General features: G+C 38.6%; 1 protein-coding gene across 1 annotated transcript in view; it reads right to left on the bottom strand.

The window, feature by feature from the left end:
* LRP1B (LDL receptor related protein 1B) overlaps positions 1-20,223 on the bottom strand; it is a 762,836-nt gene that overhangs the window by 572,930 nt on the left and 169,683 nt on the right. The window contains exon 2 of the mRNA XM_075092828.1: positions 11,060-11,185. Within this exon, the coding sequence (XP_074948929.1) occupies positions 11,060-11,185 (126 nt within the window). The remainder of the gene's footprint in view (positions 1-11,059; positions 11,186-20,223) is intronic.

Genomic DNA, 20,223 nt, shown 5'->3' with positions numbered 1-20,223 from the left:
ATTTAATTTCACACTTTAATGATCTTCTTGTAATTTCCTCCTCCTGCTATGAAGTCGCATAGTCAGGATATGCCTGAAATCCACTACATATTGAGAAGTGACCAGGGTAGAAGGCCAGGCCAAAGTCACCACGAAGGAAGATAAGAACAAGGCAAATTAAACAATTTTGTAAATACAAAAATAGTTCAGTTCAACTGACCTTATTCATCAGACGCATTCAAATGCCCAGGACGGTTAGCGGGAAAGAAATTATACGGTTGCTTGCAGCAACTGTGGCTCTGACCTGGCCAACCTCAGAGACGTCTCCAGTGCAGCCAAAGAGATTTGGCGTTACAGCAGCCTAATGAGTAAAACCGTCGCCTTCAGTACGCTTACATCTGCATGCAGGTCACAGGAATAAAGAAAAAACTGAAATCCCAGCTTTGGGTAAGGTGCAGAGAGAGAAGCCTGTTCTCCGTCTTGGGTAGAGAACTTGCTACTTAGTTCTGAATAAAAACCCAACTGTGAGAAGTTGTCTGCTATTAAACTGAATTGTCTTGTTTTGAACAGGGCATTACAGATCAATGAAATGAAGCATTTGTTATTATGGAAAATCCAACGTCTGGGCAAGTTCCCTTATTAATTTTATACGCCGGACAAAGAGCACACTGCCCCTACAATTCCAGCTCACCACGTGGTCTCCTGTGCGTGACTTCCCTGGGACTGAAAGCACAGCTCTGGCCACCACCACCACTCTGGACTGAAGGGGTGAGGAAGATGGAGACAAAGTCATTGAAAGGCAACAACCGGTGCAATTTGTTTTACTGGAAATACAGTCAGAGAAGACAGATTTCAGTAAGAATAACGTATCTTCATTTTATTATTGCACCGAACAAGTACTATACTACATAACGTCTCTTTTAATAGTAGAGCAGATACCTATTATTTTTACTATCCATTATTACTACCTCTTTTTTTGTACTTGAACTTACCCCTGGCTTTAGGTTACGGAGCATGCTTGTTAACTAAATTACATCTCGCAACAAGAAGCTAGAAAGCCAAAGTTGGCAGCATGTTAGAGATCAACCTTAGACAACTTTAAATAGTTTACAAAAATACCTAAAATATCAAATAGCCTAGTTTAGAGGTAGAGCAGAAAAAGTCAAAATGAGTTAGAAAATGCCATCTCAATATTCTCTATAGCCTGAGCATAAAAGTAGCAAGAGATGCTCTTTGTAGCCTGGGCAAACTTATGAATGCTTAGGAAGTGGAACAAAGAAAAGAAACACTTTAGGGGTAATTTTATTACAAGGTGAAAATTTTAAAAAAAAAAAAAAAAAAAAAAAAAAATCTATTTTTCCATCTAGATTTTGTTTCAACACTTAAATAATGAAAACTAAGCTTGCCACATCTTTACTTTGGAGTAACTCCTGTTATTGCAATTACACCATTAACAGCTATACCCTTCTAAGAAGCTGTGCCTTTAGTGAGGTTATAAATGGCAGATGGTAAAAATTAATTTAGCATTCTCTGTGAGGAAGTATATACACAAACTTGGGTCCAATCCCATAAACACCTGTTCTCATGAGTACAACTAACCCAAAATTATTTCATATTGGGCACATCCAAGTCTTACACATAATTTGAGACCTATTTCTGAGGGCACAGCTCACAGTCCTACAAAGTAGATGCACATGGATGTTGATGCATCTTTGAATAATGTAAAATGAAGGCATTAAGCAATGCACACTTCAAAATGTTTCATTTGGCACAGTGAAGTTTCACCCAGAAGTGCTGGGGCATGAGTAAGAGCTGCTAAAACATTAACTTTCTGGATTAAATCTGTACATCGGTAAGGTAACACTAAATCCTGAAGGAGACTTTTTAAAATTAAATCTTTTTCATCATTTCCTTTTCTGCTTTATTAAAAGGCTAAAATGTAGCACAGCTGAACCCAGACCGCTGGCTACCATGAGTTATACTCCTTTATGCATTATTCTTTGTGAGCAGAGGTTTTTGTCTTGCATCATTTCTTCGTCCATAGCAAAGTGCCCTCTTTGCTGACTAAAACTACTGTGCATTTCATCACTAATAACACATCTAAACTCTTATTTTAAATCACAGCCCTATTTTCAGAGAGAGCAATTTTACTTTTCTTCCAGAAAGCCATCTGCTTGCTAATGAGAGTTGTTTTCATCAGTAATTTTGAGAAGAAAAATGGTTATTACACTTTAGCACTTTTTAAGTGACAAATAAAGAATACCATCCAGCCCACTATTTAAATATACTACATTTCTCCCAGTACAGGATCTCCAGGCCAGATGTATCATCGTAATTATAAACATTTGTAATGAGTCTCGGTGCAACTGGGGCCCACAGCGAAGTAGTGTCACCTCAGATAGAAATCTTTCAACAAGGTATTTTATACATAAGATTGCTGTAATTTATAAATCCCTGCATTACCAAAAAATTACCTTCTTTATACCAGCAAAGCCAAAAAGGCTTTTGATGATGCTACTTACTTTCGTTTTCTTCTAAATGTGTTTTTAAATTTTATCAATGCCTAATCAATAGACAATGCTGTGATACAGTAATTTTTCTACCTCCCTTTTACCAAAGCTATTCCTGGCAGAGGGTGCAATGGCAGCCCAACAATCAGCGCTCTGACAATCATCTTGATATTTGGCTGAATTATCCTGCTGAAGGTGCATTCCTCATTTCCCAAAATATTCTCTTTTCCTGATGCTGACTGTTGAACAGCATGACAAGACAGCAAGAGACAAAGGACTGTTAACGGGAAGATAAAAACAGACAGAAAATGAAGGAATAAGAATTAGGACATCAGTGGAGAGCAAAGGATGGGATCTATGAGAGGGGAAAGGGAATCTGTTTAGGATGATGACAGGGGAAAAAGAAAACACGGAGGATGAAAAATATTTTTCACAGTAATTTTATTCGTTTTGTCAGCAGAACTAAAAAAATGCAAGAAAAGTGGGAAAATAGTGAATAAAGCAACAGTGAGGATTAGGGTTACACAAACAAATTCTGGGAAAAGGCAGAGTGAGTGGGTAACTCAAGTAGAGAAGGCCCTGAAAGAGTTGCAAGGACATAAATATGAAGGAAAAGAGGAGAACAGAAAATAGTAATAACATTTTTAAGTTGTAAAAGTGAATGCAAATTAGGTGGGTTCCAAATAAATATGCATGCAAATAGGGACAAAAAAGTTCAAATCAGTACACATAAAACTGAATAAGGTACATATCAAATTAAATAAAGAGCTTCTGGGAAAAAAAAAAAAAAAAAACAAACAAAAAACCATGCAGCAATTGCACGTCTCTCCCCTTCGGCACTTGTCTATATGAGCACTTACTGACCCACTTTTTCAGATAGACGGGCTTTTTTTGCCCCAGTGTAGCTTAGAGACTCACTGGTGCAGCCACTTTCAACCACAGTGCTACTGTGTAGCTCCTGTCTGGGGTCTCCTGCACTGACAGTGCAGGAGACACAGCCCTGCTGCGAAGCCAGAGAGGACTGCGTCTGTACCTGAAAGGCAGCCCATGCCCAAACCGTAATTAACACTGAAACGTCTATTATTTGTGGCCAAATACTGTCAAGAAGGTCAGTGCTGAAAAAAAACTCCTCGTCATTAGGTTAGGCTTAACAGCCAGCACAACCTTATGAAAGAGAAACTCTGCCAAGTCTTTCCATCTCTTCTCTCTCTCCCCCCGTGTGCACTTTTTCTGGGTGTACTTTATAGTTTAGCTATGAGTGTAAAATTGCTTTGGGTTAAAAATTTGAAAACAAAGTCTTGGTCAAAGTATAAATTACTTTTATAGGTTTTTCAAAAGATTGATCTTTTCATTTTCATGTCTTATGAGTATATATCCCATTAGATCTGCTTCTATGTAGGAAGTGCAATTTTAGCAAGCAATTAATCCATAAATGAGCTGTTTCAGAGTTTTAGGTATTGGGCATCATCCTTCAAAGGCTCTATCCTGGCCTTGTATTATACCTACAAGTTTCTACAGACTTTAAAATAGGCTCATTTTGTTAGCAATCATTTAACTGAATTCCCCATGAACCACTTTTGGAAAACCATGCACAAGATGATCAGCCATAGACCAAAACAAAAAAAAAGGGGGAAAAAAACCACCCCAGTATTTCTAACGCCCATGTCACTGAAAGATACAATGACTTTTAAGTCCTTCAGTCCTGAACTTCTTGTTGCATACTTTATTCCAAAAGAATATATGCAGCCAGAAAGCTACAGAAATTACACCTATTTGAACCCAGACCCCTTGCCAGGGATGCTGAGTTTTTGTGCAATAACGACACTGTGGTTCCCCATGTTGTTCTTGTCTTCCACACAGACTGGAGGTTCTGTGATTTTGGCACCACCCCGACACACACGCCTGGTATGCGCCCCAGTGATATTAGGAAGAAGCTTCATATATTGGGGGCCACAGCCAGGTTTTTAATGGCATTAAGTATTCAAAGTCACTCACACTCACAGAAAATGAATAAACCGGTTTATTCAGAGGATAACGCACGTATTCAGTAATCTGTCACTGTGCTTATGTCTCAGAAGTAGTATTACCGTCTGTTGGGAAATTATAAAAAGGAATTGCCTCTAAATGCTCTCTAGGGCCTCAATACCATTGCTTATATGCTGGATGTCACAGAAAGTAAGTGCAAAAACATAAAGGTTATTCCCTGGCCCAAGACCAGTGCTCCTCCTCGCCCAAAGGTAGGGCAGCCCAGAGGGAAAAGGAACACGGTTAGTGGTGAGAAATGAAAGAACATCCCCAAAGTAGGAATCCCCTCAGGAAGACAACTGGGCCTCATCAACACCAGCCCCCAACACCACAGTGGAACAACCCAAACGCCTCCAGACCGACTGCAATGCAGGATTTGTCTCCATGGGGTGCTTCTCTATAACCTTTCCAAAAGGCTTAGAGGGTATGAGCACCACCGACATTCGTCCTTTCCAGACTGTTTGCTCTAATAATCTGTTAACTACCAGAACATCGCAATCCCATCGCACCAGCAAAACGACCTTTCCTGGAGGGGCCGAGAATGGCAGTTTTCCCAAATGACGGAGTAAGGAAAAAGCAGAGGTCAGAAGCTGAAGCCCAGGTGGCAGCCGCGCAGATGTTCACCATGGGGTAACGGCAGTACACAACGGCAAACTAGCTGAACGGGATCAAGCACAGCAGACCTGCGAGGCTATTTGCCAGAAAATAGGTTGGCAAAAACACCAGCCGTAATAAATACAACTTTATACCTCTTTCCTTCACCAGTGGTTACCAACAATGGTAGCTTTGCCAGGGTAAACTGCAAAGAGACCCTCAGTGGGAAGTGTGTTCTCTTTCAGGTCTGTAAAAATGGTAACAGGAAAGTTAATCCTACTTCAAAACATTCATCTTGTTCTGTCAGAAGGACTTCTTTCACCAGCTAACATAAAATGTTTATGTTTATAATATACAACATGGCAATACTGTATTGCTGCATTAAGCATTTAACTTAATTTTATGTAAACTAGCAGCAGTTTCAAAAAATTTGGCGTTTGTCATTTTGTTGTGATTCATTTCTTACAAGAGCTTTAGAAGTTAAGTTTTATGCTACTGATATGCAAGATCCTGATTCAGAGAGAAAGAGAGTAGACGTTCATCACCTCAAAGCAGTTTAAATTAATTTGACCAGTAACATGGTCAAGTATTTTGCTGAAGAATAGATGTAAGCAGCTGTTTTATGCAGCAGATTCCTTGTTCCATAGTAACTGCAAACAGCAAAATTATAAAGAGTGAAAACACAAGACCACGTTTTTCCCTCATGTCCAGTGTCGTCTTCATTTACCTTCAGAAGCTTCACGGCAACCCATCTTCAATGTACGCAAATTATTTATTGATCTGGGATTTTTGAAAGCTACTTAAGAGTGATTTGGGAACCTCGCTTCTATTCAATTTCAATGGATCTACTCATAAAAGAATTAGGAGCTTTAAGAAATTTTATCTTTATTATTTCATACCACAGGAGCAACATGACATCCAATTATCTTACCCTTTGCTGGTAAAAGAACTACAGCTGAGGTACCCAATTAACAATATTTAAGCTTGTGAAACTAGTCTTACGTAATTAGCATCCAAAGAATGAAAGAAGCTATTTACCAAAGTGAGACTCAAGCTTTTAAACAAGGTATTTCTGGTTGCTGCCTTTCTTTTGCACCTCCAACTTCAGTTTAATCACAATCATAGAAGATGATATTCCCTCAAAATCCCAGAGAAAGATTACTATCAGAGTTCATTTCAACATGTTATGATAATCCTACATCTACCCAACATTCTAGAAACAGGGACCATTCAAAATTGGTGATTCGTTAGTGGAAACTGGGGTTCTTTCAGTTCAGAACCAGTCAGCTACAAATAAATTGTGTGTGGCACGTATTCAAACAGTCACTCGGATACCATTTAAGAAAGCTCAAATACAAGAACAACAGGGCCAGGATAACAAAGAAAATGCTGTTGCGGGCAACCCGAGAGACAGATTTGCAGTCTGGTGGTGCAGAGTGAATTGTTTTCGGAATTTTGATGCTGTTAATATACCTGAGTGTCAAGTACTTTCCTGTCTTCGCAGTTGGAGATCTCACGTTGTACTGTGGGGTTTTTTTCCCTCTCATAAGATATACATGATATTCAAGCAATACCTAGGGTCACAGACGGCTCTAATGGGTAACTGTGCCATAGCAAAACACTGCTGCCTGAAACGTGCCACAGGTTGATATGAAAAGAGGGTATTATCCTTGTGCCAGACCTCAAGTCTCTCCTCACAGGGCAAGTACCAGGCATCGTTATAGCCCCTTCCTCTACTTCGCGGCTAAGAGACAATAAACCAGTTCCAATGCACCAGCAAGGAACTGCTGCTGCACCAAGCACTGCAAAACCCAAACTGAACCAATGTGTACGGTTCCAGAAAGAAGCTACAGAGAAGAAGCAATTTCTTTTCCTGCTCCTTTGTTTCACCTTACCTTAGCACAATGTATTCTGACAGAGGAGTCTGCGAACTGAGATTAGAAAACAATACGCAAGCAAGACACATCCTGAAGCTGCAAAGATTAAAAAAAAAATTCCTTAAGTACTAAATGGATGGAGTCATTTGCCAATATACCTTTTAGATCTCAACCCAGTTGAGTGGGAGGTTGAAGAGGAAACCAGGTAATAGTACATCAACTCAAATGTCTAGATTTCAGAAGCCACTGGTGTTCCTTGGGCAACTGCATGGCTTACTTAGAGATGAATATATTATTCAGAGAGGTTGATCTCAACCCTATGGAATGCAACACACACTGGTACCCTAAAAAGGCAATGTTTTAAATTAGATCTTTTAGATAGAATTAGTGACCTTCTCTACTGAAGCCACTATAAAAGCTGCTGAGATGATCTTAAACTGTAAGCATTTGCCTAATACTAGACACAAGAACAGTAAAATTAGAAAGAAAGAAAAAAAAAAACCCAAAACAAAACACACAAAAACCTCCAAGAAAAACAGTATTAAACAGATGTTTCCAACTACTGAGTGCCTAAAGCAGGCAATAGTGAACAGACACTAGGTGATACAAAAGATTGTCACTATTTTTCTTGTTTTAAAGTCTATGCTTTTCAGCAGTACATTTGACTCTTGTAATTGTCCCACCAAAATAGTTTGGCAGATGAGTCTATGGACAGCATTTTTTTTTTTTTTTTTTTGGACTTTTACAGTACGGAAGTCCTCTAAACATTTGCATCAACCTCCAGACCAACAGCTATCTGTAAAAGTTAAACACGTCTGGCCAGATTCTGAGGCATCTGATGGAGTTCTATTGATTTCAAGTGAGCTTGCTAATTTAGCCTACTGAAGAACCTAGCATCATCCAATGAGGTTAAGTAAATTGATTTTTGAATCCTGACTATTTGCAAAAACCTTATGAACAAGCTAGAGACTTACCACCCAAGAAATGCTAGAAATTACTTGGTCAAGAGTTTTGCTAATACTTTTTTTTAAAAAAAAATTGATTTTCTCACAAACAACTCACTAAAAGAAAAGCAACAAAAGTCGTTCACTAAATTATTCATTACAGTTATTCATTCCTGAACCAGGTTCTGTGGCAGTACAAAAAGCAGCAGCTCCACTGAGAGCAGAAAGAATTACAGCTGCTAAGAAAGAGAGGAGAACACAAGTATAGGTGCCATAGGAATTCACTTCTGATTTTACAAAGCTATTTGTGAGACCATTTAGTGGGAGATGGGAAGCAGAAGGAACAGACTGGTGACGGAAGCTGCCTGTCAACTCAGAAGAGCATGGGCAGTGACAGGACACCTCCAGCACACTGGCTGAAAGCCCAAGGAAGCTGAGCCTGCCTAAAGCCCTGCCCCAACCTCTGCCAACACAGAGACTGAAATTCAACGACAACTAAGAATGCTACCTTTTTCTCCTTTCTATCCAATCCTAGATCTCTTTACTAACGCTAATAAAGGGACTAGATTGTACGATTTCAGGTGAACTCCTGAGGAAATTACTTGATACAGTCATACCATATGTGTTTGTAAAGCCTAATAACTTCCAGGTTCTATTGCAAAACCTGGCTAAAATGCCACCAGGAGAGAAGCCACAAAGACATTTACTTCCTAGTTTTCTGCAAGCAGATAGTTGAGTGATGAGACTAGCACAACTTTTCATATTCTCACCACGGGAAAAGCTGCAGTATGAGAATTTCTCTGCTTTTAGACACCTTTAAATCCCATGGGAGAGAAGTTAAGAACTTCCACTTGCAGGAAAAGCTTTGATCAATGTTTGCATGTTATTAGAACCCAGAAAACCTTATTACTAGGCACAAATCCACAGAAAAATCAATCAAACTCCATCAGTTTATGGCTATAGGAACAACTAGCAATATCTATCAGGCTACACCAAATAATTCATCATATGTAAGTCAGTGAAGAGCTGACAAATAGAGGCTGCATTCATCTATAAACAGACACATGACTCGATGCGCTAAAGCTAGAAGGTGCCGTGTCCCTGGCGTTAACACCACACAGTCCTCAAATATTTCATAAGAACATTTTTAAGGTGGTTTAAAACTCCTTACAGATACCATAGGGACACAAAGGACCTGGTTTTGTGCAAAGCACCAGCACGAAATTTCAGGAACATTATATTCATCTCTATTGAGAAACAACTTGATGAAGTTAAAGTACATAAACTTATTTCAAGAAATACTACATTTGACATTAAATTACGCTGACTAAACGAGTACAGAACCATCGAGACCAAACTATAACGGTGAGCAAATAGGTAGGAAAGTTTCACCTGGCATCCCTGCACTGTCGCTTGTTTTTTCCCCCGCAGTGGCCTGGGCTGAGTTGAACAGAAAGGATGAAGCAGGGCAGCAGAGCTGACACGACTGCCATCCCAGCCCGTACAGTCAAGCGATGCCCAGGCACCTCATTAACCAGCAGCTCGTCAGCAAAGGGCTACATAAGCTGTATGTGCACAAGGATTCAAACACCTTCCTTCTCTACAACCAGAAAAGCAATGATGCTAACTTCTACCTTTGACTTAGGCTGTCCTAAGTAATGCATCCTACAGAAACTGCTAGCATTTGCAAAGGGGAAAATGCTTCCAAGAGGACCAGGCTGGCTGATGACAGGAAGAGTGTGGCCTTGCTTTCCCACCACATCCCCCTTTCTTCAAGCCATCAATAACTTTCTTTCAAAGGTTAAGTTTTTAATATGCCATGACTTTGAATGACATTACTGAACACAGATCATATGGTCCAGTATAATAAAGATGCAAAGTTCTTGAGAGGAAAATATCACGGCATCCAGCAGGCTGCTGGATTTGGAACTATGAGTTAAGTATCAGGAGCTAAATTAAAAACTGTGTGTGTGACCATTTTTGTGCTCTTATCACAATATGCATTAGTTAGCAGAAAAAAAATTTAACTGCAGATTTTAACACTATGCTTGAAAATATTATATTAGAAAGGACAGTAATCAATCATCAGTGCAGTAATAAAACCTTAACTGTACCTGATGCTTACAACTACAGCATTTGGTTTTTGAGAATCCCAAAGTGTTTCAAAGGTGGCTAATCAGAGCACCCTCACCACAGCCCCGGAGGCAATTTTCCTATCTGTTCTGGAGAACAAGTGCCAGAGCAGGAAGGTTGCAATCATCACTGCAGTGTTTGCCCAGACAGAAATGGTTTCCAGACATCTTGAATTTCTGTCCATCGTTTTAAAGATTAGACTCCTCAATACTGTCTGATGTTTGAGGTTCTCTTTTCTTTTAGCACTAAGCCACATTTCTAGCCTTTCTGATTGTCGGTATTGCTTTGATACAAAATGCACGGTTCTTCTCCTGCATTAAGTGATTATCCTGGGGATAAAATCAGGAAACTCCCTCGTTTTCCTCAGAACGCAGGAAACAAGGGAACATTAAGATTTAATATCACCTCATCAGTATTCTACAAGGCTGATAAGAAAAAAAAGTTTGTAAGGTTGCTACTCCGGCCTTCAGAAGCTCTTAGCCACGTTAAAAAGAACAAGGTCTCTTACCATAATGAAACATGTTCTATTAAGGTTTCCCTCATTTTCCTTTCTTTGCTTTTCTCCCTCACAGTTTTTACATCTTCTTTCATTCCTCCCTTTGATGTTTGCATGCTTTTCATAGTTTTGTTGAAAATATTTTGCACTATTCATTTCCACCTCACCTCCCCCTGTTTTAGTGGAATACATTTTTCCTGTGTCTGACTTTGCCTCTGCCCTCCACCGCTCATTTACAGCTCACCGAGAGCACAGGGAACATATGCTCTAGTGACAGTGTTCATTACAAAGCGGCACGTGAACAAAACACCTTCCATCTCTTCCATTTCTTTTGTCTCTCACCTACACAGTGAATGTAACCTGTTGCCCTTGATATGAAGATTTATTCAGGATTTATTAAAAAAAAAAATTGAACCTGTCCTTTCAGTTGTATAGTTAGTGCAACTATAAATGTTACCATTAAAAGGAAGATAAAATAAGAGTGACTCCTTCTTTACTTACATGTGTCTAAAGACTCATCTGAATCATCAGGACAATCAGGCTCTCCATCACACAGCCAGTGCTCGGAGACACAAGTCACACGATCATGACACAGAAATTCTCCTACGTCACATAACTGATGTTCTTCTGAAAACAAGAATGTTTTAGAATGCACTGATTAAAAATGAAGGAAAATAAAGTGGCACAATGAAAATGAGAAGTGAAAATAAAGCGATTCTGAAATCAGAAATCAAAGCAAACAATAGAAACAATGTGAAGTAATAACTCAATGAGCTATCCAATGCCCTTACTTAGGCTGCCTTAACATCCTGTTTCAGTAGGAGCATCCTAGAACCATTCCAACCAGACATGAACAGCACTAGCATGAACTACCTCTATGAAATAGAATTTTAAGAAATCCTATTTTTCTCTATTTCACCATGAAGTAAATTTGTTCCCTATAAATAAGTCAACAAGCTTTAATTTCCTATTATCAGCAGGGAAGTACCCCATTCTCCTCTCCTGTCCCAAAAAATATTTTCAAGTTGTTGTTTCAAGTAATCATACTTTCAAGGATGTACTTTTGTAGGCAAAGGTCCTTTTTAATATTTTTTTTAGAAAATATCTCTTTAGGTACCTATTTTAATGACCAAATCCTATCTCAGGTTTATATAAAAATGATTTTACATTTCATGCAACAAAGTTGCAGACAAAGGATTTAGTTATTTACAGTCAACACTGAGGCACCTTGAAAACAAAGGCCTTAAAAAGAGGGCAATTCTGGAAGCCTGGTGCACCCAAACTACCTGTTGGATTCAACTACTAAAGTCTGATGTCCTTGAGATCTAGAGTTAATTAACTCAAGACTACTGCATCATTAATTAATGTAAACCTATTCTAACATTACTTAAAGCTCACAAAGTCTCTGTGCAATATATTATATTCATTTCATCAATACATAAATTGCAGTAGTGCCTTCCACAAGGCTACATTGCAGATCGCTGGGAAAAGGCTTCTTGATTATTCTTACACTGATACAAGCGAGAAATAACTTCACTGAAGTCAATCCTGTTAGGAAGATATAAAACCAGGTATAAATAAGGAGACTTATTATTAACCCCATTCCACTTGTAGATCTATCCATTGGTTTAGTTCATACCAGAACCCAACGGATACGTTACTTTTTTCCAGCCCGCTGTAGGTCCGTGCCCTGAGCACCGCGAGCGTCAGTGCCTGCTGAACCAGGCTGCTCTCCTGAAAGACCTTCATTGCTGCAACTTGTAAGTGCCTCGACTTTTCCAGAAGTGTTACATAATTCATTTCTTAGTCCGATATGTCAACCAGCAATTAGCACGATAACAAGAAACCACTGCTCCTCAGAACATCTCCGCTGGCCCTCTGAACAAAACATCTATTTCGCAGACACCATATACATCATAGTATGCTGTCTAGCCGCTGGAAGATGTGTTTCTAAACACGCTTTTAAAGCTGGCTCAGCTTCAGAGGAAGACTCTTACGGCACAAGTTTTGGGACGTTTATGTTTTATTATTCTAGGAAATAAGAATGGGAACAATTTGTTGAAATTAACCTGTCATTTCATACGTGCACACCTCGTTTCCAAGGTGTCTCTCAAACTATTGACGGCTACAGTTTCAAATGAGTCAAAGTTGCAACTGTTATGTAGGTAAGCTTCATATTGCTTAACCTAGCTACAACACAGCTTCTATAACGGTGTAGGAATCAAAGCATTTTCATTTCATTTTAATTCCTTGCATTTACTACAACAGCAAACAGTGCTCAGTCATTTCAATTGTGTATCTCCGTAAAAAATGAGTGACTGGGTAATTAGAAGTTTAAGTTTACATGCACGTGAAGTGGCTTTCTTAAATCTTTCAGGGAGACGATTAAAGGTCCTGCTTTGATAGCGCTTCTTGACAAACCATCTTGGAAATCAGGAAGAGGGAGAGAGTTTGGCAAGTTTCAGCATGTCAAAGATATACAGAAGTATGAGCAAAATCCATATGAAGAAGTGTTTGGGTTTTTTTTATCATATTGAAATCTGCAATAGAGATCTGTTTCTTTATGGAAACGTTGCACTACAGCATGAACTGTAATTTTCTGTGTAAATCATATATCTTTGTTACGAACCTGGGAATACTAAAACTAGCACAAAACCAGTTATCTACCACCATGTCCACTTATTTATACCACTCAAGAACAATAATTTCTCAGAGCAAAAAATAGTTGTAATGGCTAACTTCATTAATTAAGAATCATATGATCAAATTGTTTCAAATTAGATTTTTCTAAATGTAATTTTTTTATATATTTCTGAACTAATAGCTAAGTGAAAAAAAAAGTTAATGCATAACTGTAAGAATGTAAAGTTGTGAAAACATTTATACAGTCAACTTTACTCATATAACTGGTTAAGTTTACTCAAGTGACTGGTTCTCCGTGAACCTAACCAATTACCTACATGCAAAATACCTACAGAAAAAGAAATCTTGTTTCTTCTCTAAGTGGCTAAAAGGAGAAATCAATGCTGTCATTTATACCCCAATGCAATACTCCAAGTCTAATTACATACTGCAGCAAGCAGAGCCCAGTGTTAAGAAACCCACATTTGAAGCCAATGAAGAATTTCAATCCAGTTTGTAAACAAACCTTACAGTGATGCCAATGAAATCATGGTGAAATGTGCAGAACCGCTTTTTTGGAGCTTTTTGGTGCAATATCTATATCAAACCCTGTCCGTAAGTCCTGTGGCTGTCACCGAGGAAAGCCCAGCAGTAAGGGAGGAAGCCGGTATGAAAGGAACAGATCCCCATTCTACATAGTCCTTAATATCACTCCCTTGGAAATGTAACATTTAAGGGAGAAAGACAACCAGTAAAGCCACACTACCATTAATTTAAAGACCATTCTCCTCTGCAACATGTCCTTATGTTTTATACTTTTATCTGTAATAAAACCCCTTTTCACTACTCAATGGCAATGGCCAGTTGAGAGGCACCCAAACCACTCAACTGCCAACTGTAATGAACAGGAATCCGACAGAAACCTCTGAATGACACCAAAAACGCCTGAGTAATGGCATTCAGACGAGGAGCTGTATGGAACGGGGAAATATCCTGTCACCATGCTCGAGTCTGACACAAAAAACTGGGAGGTTGTTGATGGGAAATAAGATATCAAGCTTTTTTTTTGGAGGAGGAGGAGGAACATGTATGCAGCACTCAGTAAGCACTGTTGTTGGTGATAATCCCTTCCCTCTTAACACACCAGGTTCTTCTAAAGCTGCAGATGGTCACATACGTCTACACAAATAAATCTTACTTTTTAGTTTACTGTGGGCAAAGCTTACAAAAAAAGGCCTAACTGGACACAAACAAGTTTTAAAAAGCTATTTCTTACATAACTCGCTTTTGAGCGTGTGTAATTGGAAAAAAAAAGGTTTCTTTTCTACATTTTTTTAAAAATTGAAATAATTTTGCTATTTCAATACAACTAAACTCTTGCTTGAATTTTATTCAACGGTACCAAAATTATGGAGATCTAAGCTTTTTATATTCTCTACCTTGGGAAAAAACGAGCAGAGTGAAAAATCCACTAAATTATAAAGACTGAAAAATAGATCTTGTTTAGAATAAAGCAGCCTAATATTAGCTCAGGGTTCTACTGGCTCTGAAACCGCTTTTTCAAACTGTTTTCTTTTGCATATCTATAGATGTATCTTTATTTTCAGCTGTTATCTTTACAAAATTAATTGGACCAGTTAATTGTAAACAAGCACTAATTAGTGGGTGCTTTTTTTAAAAAAAAGCACTTCCTAAAAATTGGTCATCTAAGAAGGCCTTATAAGTGAAGAAAACAGTTCTTTTCCGTGACACCTCTCCGCACACTGTTTCCTTCTGTATTATGTGCGCTGCGCAGGCAGGCTCCCAGCAGATGAGAAAATTCACATTTTTAACATACCAATTCTTTGAGATACAGAGCAGATGGTTAGAGATCATCTCTCTGTGGGTAAATGAAAGCTTTGCCTCCCTAAGGACAGTACTCCTACCCAATGTTGCAAACACCTGGCAGGGCCTCTTAGAAGGGAAGGTTCAAAAATAAAAACAAAACAAAAAGTAAAAAAAGCCAATGCCTTAGTTTTAAAGTCAATGTTTCTAGAGCCAAAAATGTGGGGTTTAGGGTTTTTTTGGGGGGAAAGGAGTTGTTTGGTTTGGGGAGGGTTTTTTTATTGATGTTTTGGTTTGTGGTTTGTTTTTTTTTTCCAGGATGGGCATATTTTCAAGAGGATGAAGCCTAAAATCTCCATTAGAAAGGCAATTACAATTATGATTTATGCAATTACACTAAACTTGGAAAAACAAATTTCCATTATGCTGTTAATAGACAAGGTGGGGGGAAAACCAGAGCACAAGACAGTGGCCAGTGTCTGCCTACGACAGGAATGCTCCTGTTTTAATGAGGCAGTTGCCTCCATAAAAATGCATTCAGCTCTCAAACGATGAGGGATAAAGATCCCTGCCCGTGATCAGGTTGAGTGGGAGAGGTCAACTGTATCTGGATCTTACTGGAGGGAATGCAGCAATGAAAAGCAGGTCAACAGGGTGCTTGAAAGGAACTCTACAGGAGATAACATGTATATAATTGTTTCTTCAGTTCTATCATGAGAATGTAAATGATTTGCTGTGAATCTAATTAATATCTGCCCTCCTCAAGGAACCAGATGCGCAGAGAGGCTGTTGATTTCTAGAATCATTTTCCTCTGCAGGCATCAGCACTGTCTCGACTGTCAGAAGTCCATTGCTTGGGCTCTACAGATCTGCCAGGCTTCTGCTATGGTCTAGGTGACCCCACCACCCCGCTTAGACGGCTGCTGCTTGGTGTGCTGTCTTCAGAGCACTTCAATCTCCATCTGCTAAAAGCACCTGAGAGCCTGGAAAAACAAATCTCCCACATGGCAATGCGCTTCAACAAGAACAAAACTCAGCCTAATAAAGTCTTGATCTGTTATAGCAAGGAGTCTGCTCATTAGGCTTTCACTAAATATTCATAAAAACCACATGTGCACACTAATCCAAAAAAACACGCTCAAATAGAAGTTTTTGAATGATATAGCACTATATGAGTGATTGTTTCGGGATAAGAGATCATCATATCATAAACTTTAAGAGCTTTAATAAAAAAAGCTTAAGATTAATTTGAAGTAAGACAGTTTCATTAATTTAATTACATTTTGCACTCATTAAAAGAGATATTTTTACCATGGTTCAAGTGAAACAAAAAACTTTGGAATTTCCAGTTTCCCCTCCTTTTTCAAGAAAGGAAAAGGGCAAGAAAGGCACACACAGAATAGGGGGATGTGTGTGTAAACATGCTTTCCTTTTCAGTATGGGAATGGAAAGATCAAGGAAAAGAACCATGAAAACCACAAATAAAAAAGGTAAACGCCTACCAGTGCTCAGCTGGTTTGTCCCCAACTGCGTTCCCAGAAAAAACTCCCAGGAAAGACGGGAATTGCCTACCAAAACAGAATTTTTTTTTTTCAGAAGCAAAAGAGTAGGAAGACTGAGAAACAGTGGAAAGGCCAATAAGAGGGATCAGAAAAGTGTGATCCAGCTGTACATTTTCATTCAGATCCACTGATGACTGCATCACCCGTCCACATGACCAGGAACTTCTACCGATGATAATAAATCCATTCTGCCATGTTTCAGGGATATTATGCAACCAAAAACTTGCACTTTTAAGTTCTTAATTAGTTTTGCTTTGATTTTAATTAAGTTATCTTCATTACAAGAGCTTAAGAACGCAGAACTTTTTTTCCCCCCTCTCAAAAGCATGTTTTCCATTTGGGATTTTCTTTGATCTCTCACTGAAACATGGAAGGGTTTGCAGATTAATTTATGCAAAATTTACTCAAAAGTTGAAAAGTATATTCCAGTAGTAATTTATGATGGAATTCATCATATGCTCAAACCTAAATTACTGTAACTGAAAGGGAGATGGGAAGAAAGAGCATGCACAGCACTTCCTACTTATGACTTTACAGACTTTTATACAATATTTTTCCAACCTTTTATACCTTTTGAGTTAAATCTATATTTTTAGAGCCCAGCATACAGTAAAACATTAATGTTGTGGCTGTGCTAAACTTCAGACAAAATCCCTGTACTGAGTCTTGCAAAACAGTAAACAGAGTTTTACATTCAGAGTATATAAAAAGAAGTTATTTATTTCTGTCCTACCCAGTTCAGTACAATGCTGTGTTCAAAGTCAGAGTGTATCGTTTTATTCACTAGATCCAAAAATCTCTCTCAAGATCTACCAGACCCTGATTCGTGCTTCTGTGGTGGAAAGGGGCTTAACCAGCTGTGGGTATGGTCATATGTATATAGCATTCCTAAACAGGAATGTGTTTATTCAGTTCCTGGCATATTAGTTATCACTTACTCAGCCTTCACCCATCAACTAATTGCTTTATCCATAAGCAAACACATGCACAGGTACCAGCCACTAAAACCACCATATATTCAGTTTATGCTACATATCTGGAAATGCCACATGCGAGCTTTTCTCAGTCTGCACATCTTCCCCCCCTCAGCAAGGTCACAGACATCTTTAGAATCTGGTCAGTCTTTTGACTGACATCAGACATCCAGCTTCTCAGCCCAAAACCTAGGCCATAAATAGTCATGCTTGAATTCCTTATTTACATCACACAGCTACAATAATTCTTTGTACTTTTCAGACTTGCTCAGTGCTACTATAACTTACGGATCAGGCTGAACTACTGTTAGAGATCAGTATTAACAAGACAACTAGAAATATCCACTGTTTCATACAAAACCTGAAGTATTTTTGGAGGTGGGCAGGTGATAAGTCGAGGGGCAGCCTTGGTCCTCTCATTTTTGCTCTTCCTTTGACAAAAACGTGTTTCCATTAAGGGGGTTGACCCCAAGTCCCCTCCCGTGGATTTGAACCAGAGGAGGTTATTATTCAGCCTTGATCTGGCACACTTTACAGATAGAGAAATCTAAGAAATATTCAGATAATGAGAAAGACCCAAATATTCCTGAGACAATTTTTACCTAATCAGCAAAGGGTCACACAAAAATATGTATTTCAGCAAACTACGAAATGACACGATAGTGATGTTCTCCAATGACACAAAAATACTACAGAATAGCCCGATGCCTTCTTTAATACAATACAGATATACTAATAGAAAAACATTACCTGTAATCTTGTCATTTGCCAATCCCTACTCCAAGTAGCCCTATATCGACACAAAGGTGAAGTCCCAACAAGTTCACAGTTATCTTTTACCTCCTTGAAAACCAGAGGAAACACGCAAACACACTCCCCAGGGTGAAGCTGTCCTTCTTTCCAGCCAGCCTTAGCCTGGATGTTACTGTCAGGATGGAGGGTCAAAGTGACCATTACTTATCCCGCTATCCATGCGGAATGACAAGCCCCACAACAGAGTCAACAACGTGCCCGATCGGGTGCTGACAGCTAGACAGCGCCAGGGTGAACGTGAGCAAAAATGCTCTCATTTGTGGAAAGGCCTCAAAGGTTTCCACTGAAACAAGTCTTCTCTCCCATGGTCCAGAAAAAAATGTCTTTGAAGAAACCATTTTTATGGAAAGTGAAAACCTCTGAGCCTCTCCATCTTGGTCTTTGTTAGCACAAAGTGTTCATGCTGCTATCATTTCATTTGCTCTGGTATGAGCCTCCTCATCAGGAGGAAACGGTTGCAACAGAAGTCTTAAACTAAAAATTTGCATAAGTAAAAAACTAGTCTTTATAAGGAAATGTGAGGATCTTGGCAGGCACCTCACAGGACAGCCAAGAGCTCATATATGAGGACAGTATGTGCTTCCTAGTCCAAGTACATACCTTGATAAGCAACACACTTTCTCATGCAAATGAAATTCTAGGAGAGATGCCTTGCTTAACACATTTTTTGTACACATACATGCTTGCTGCTTCTTCAGGAAGCTCAGAGGAGAAAAGACTAAGGCTTTCAGCTACTCCCAGGATCAAATCTCGAAAAGGTCTGACAGACAAACTCCTGAAAAGCAGAAGAAATGAGCAGAAGGATTGGGACTGAGAACAAGTCACCCAGAGCCGATTTCAAACCCAATTTGTCGCAGCGCGCCACTTGCTGTGCCTCTCAGCAGGACTTCAAATGAATCCTTTTATCTGCTATCTGCGGTAGCTGTTTTAACTTGGAAATATCCAAGTTACACTTTTAACTTTGCGAGTTGCAAAGTTTCCAAAGTTAGTTGTAATGCTTTCATGGCAAAATGGCTACTTTTTCATAAAGTAAGATGGACATCCCAACTTGAGACAAATTATTTAAATAAATGCCATACACAATATTTTCTCTTTTGAAAGCTGAAAACATTCATTACATAGCTTATTACAGTACCTTTGATAAGTCTTCTGTTGAACAGATGTTCTATCATTGTGAATTTTCACATACTAACACATTTAGCAAATATTGGAAGATAATTAATTTAGATAAATTTTATATACCAAAAGGTAATCAATGATGTCATTGTTTTAATTCAGTAGTTTTATTACTATGTAAAACATAACAGAACCATTTCCTTTGAATTTTTCAGAAAGACATCTGCCCAAGCAAGGAAGATAAAACACATCTAAACTGTTGCAATATTTGAAGATACCAGGAACACTGTAGGAATTAAAAAAAAAAAAATTCTGCTCTGTTTATCATCACTTTGAAAAAAAGTAAAGTTTTAAGTCTTCTTTTAAAGTGTAGATAACTTCATGAAGAAAAGATACAGCTAGGTAAGATGTAGGTAATTCAGATGACTGTATAATGGGAAAACAAAGGTATACTTAAAAAAACGAATAAAAGTATAACCAGCAAGTTATCGTAAAGGAAGACAAAACCCTAAAGTGGTATGAGAGAACCTGTATGGTATCCGGACTGAACTGAACTATTTTTTTTGCTTTCTCTTTTATTTCCCTAGAGAAGGATGTTGAGGCTTTATCATCACTGGTGGTTGGTTTGCTTGTTTGCTTTGTTTTAGGACTTAAGGACTAATTTTATTCCTTTTGCCAAAAATTACATTTTCAATATTGTACCAGATACTTTAATCCTGATATTGTACAGTTTTCCAGCAACTGAGTGGTTTGT

This window comes from Phalacrocorax aristotelis, chromosome 5 (genome assembly GCF_949628215.1).
Source record: "Phalacrocorax aristotelis chromosome 5, bGulAri2.1, whole genome shotgun sequence".
Taxonomy (NCBI): Eukaryota; Metazoa; Chordata; class Aves; order Suliformes; family Phalacrocoracidae; genus Phalacrocorax; species Phalacrocorax aristotelis.
The sequence above is the reverse complement of the archived record's forward strand: the minus strand, read 5'-3'. Positions and strand labels throughout refer to the sequence as shown.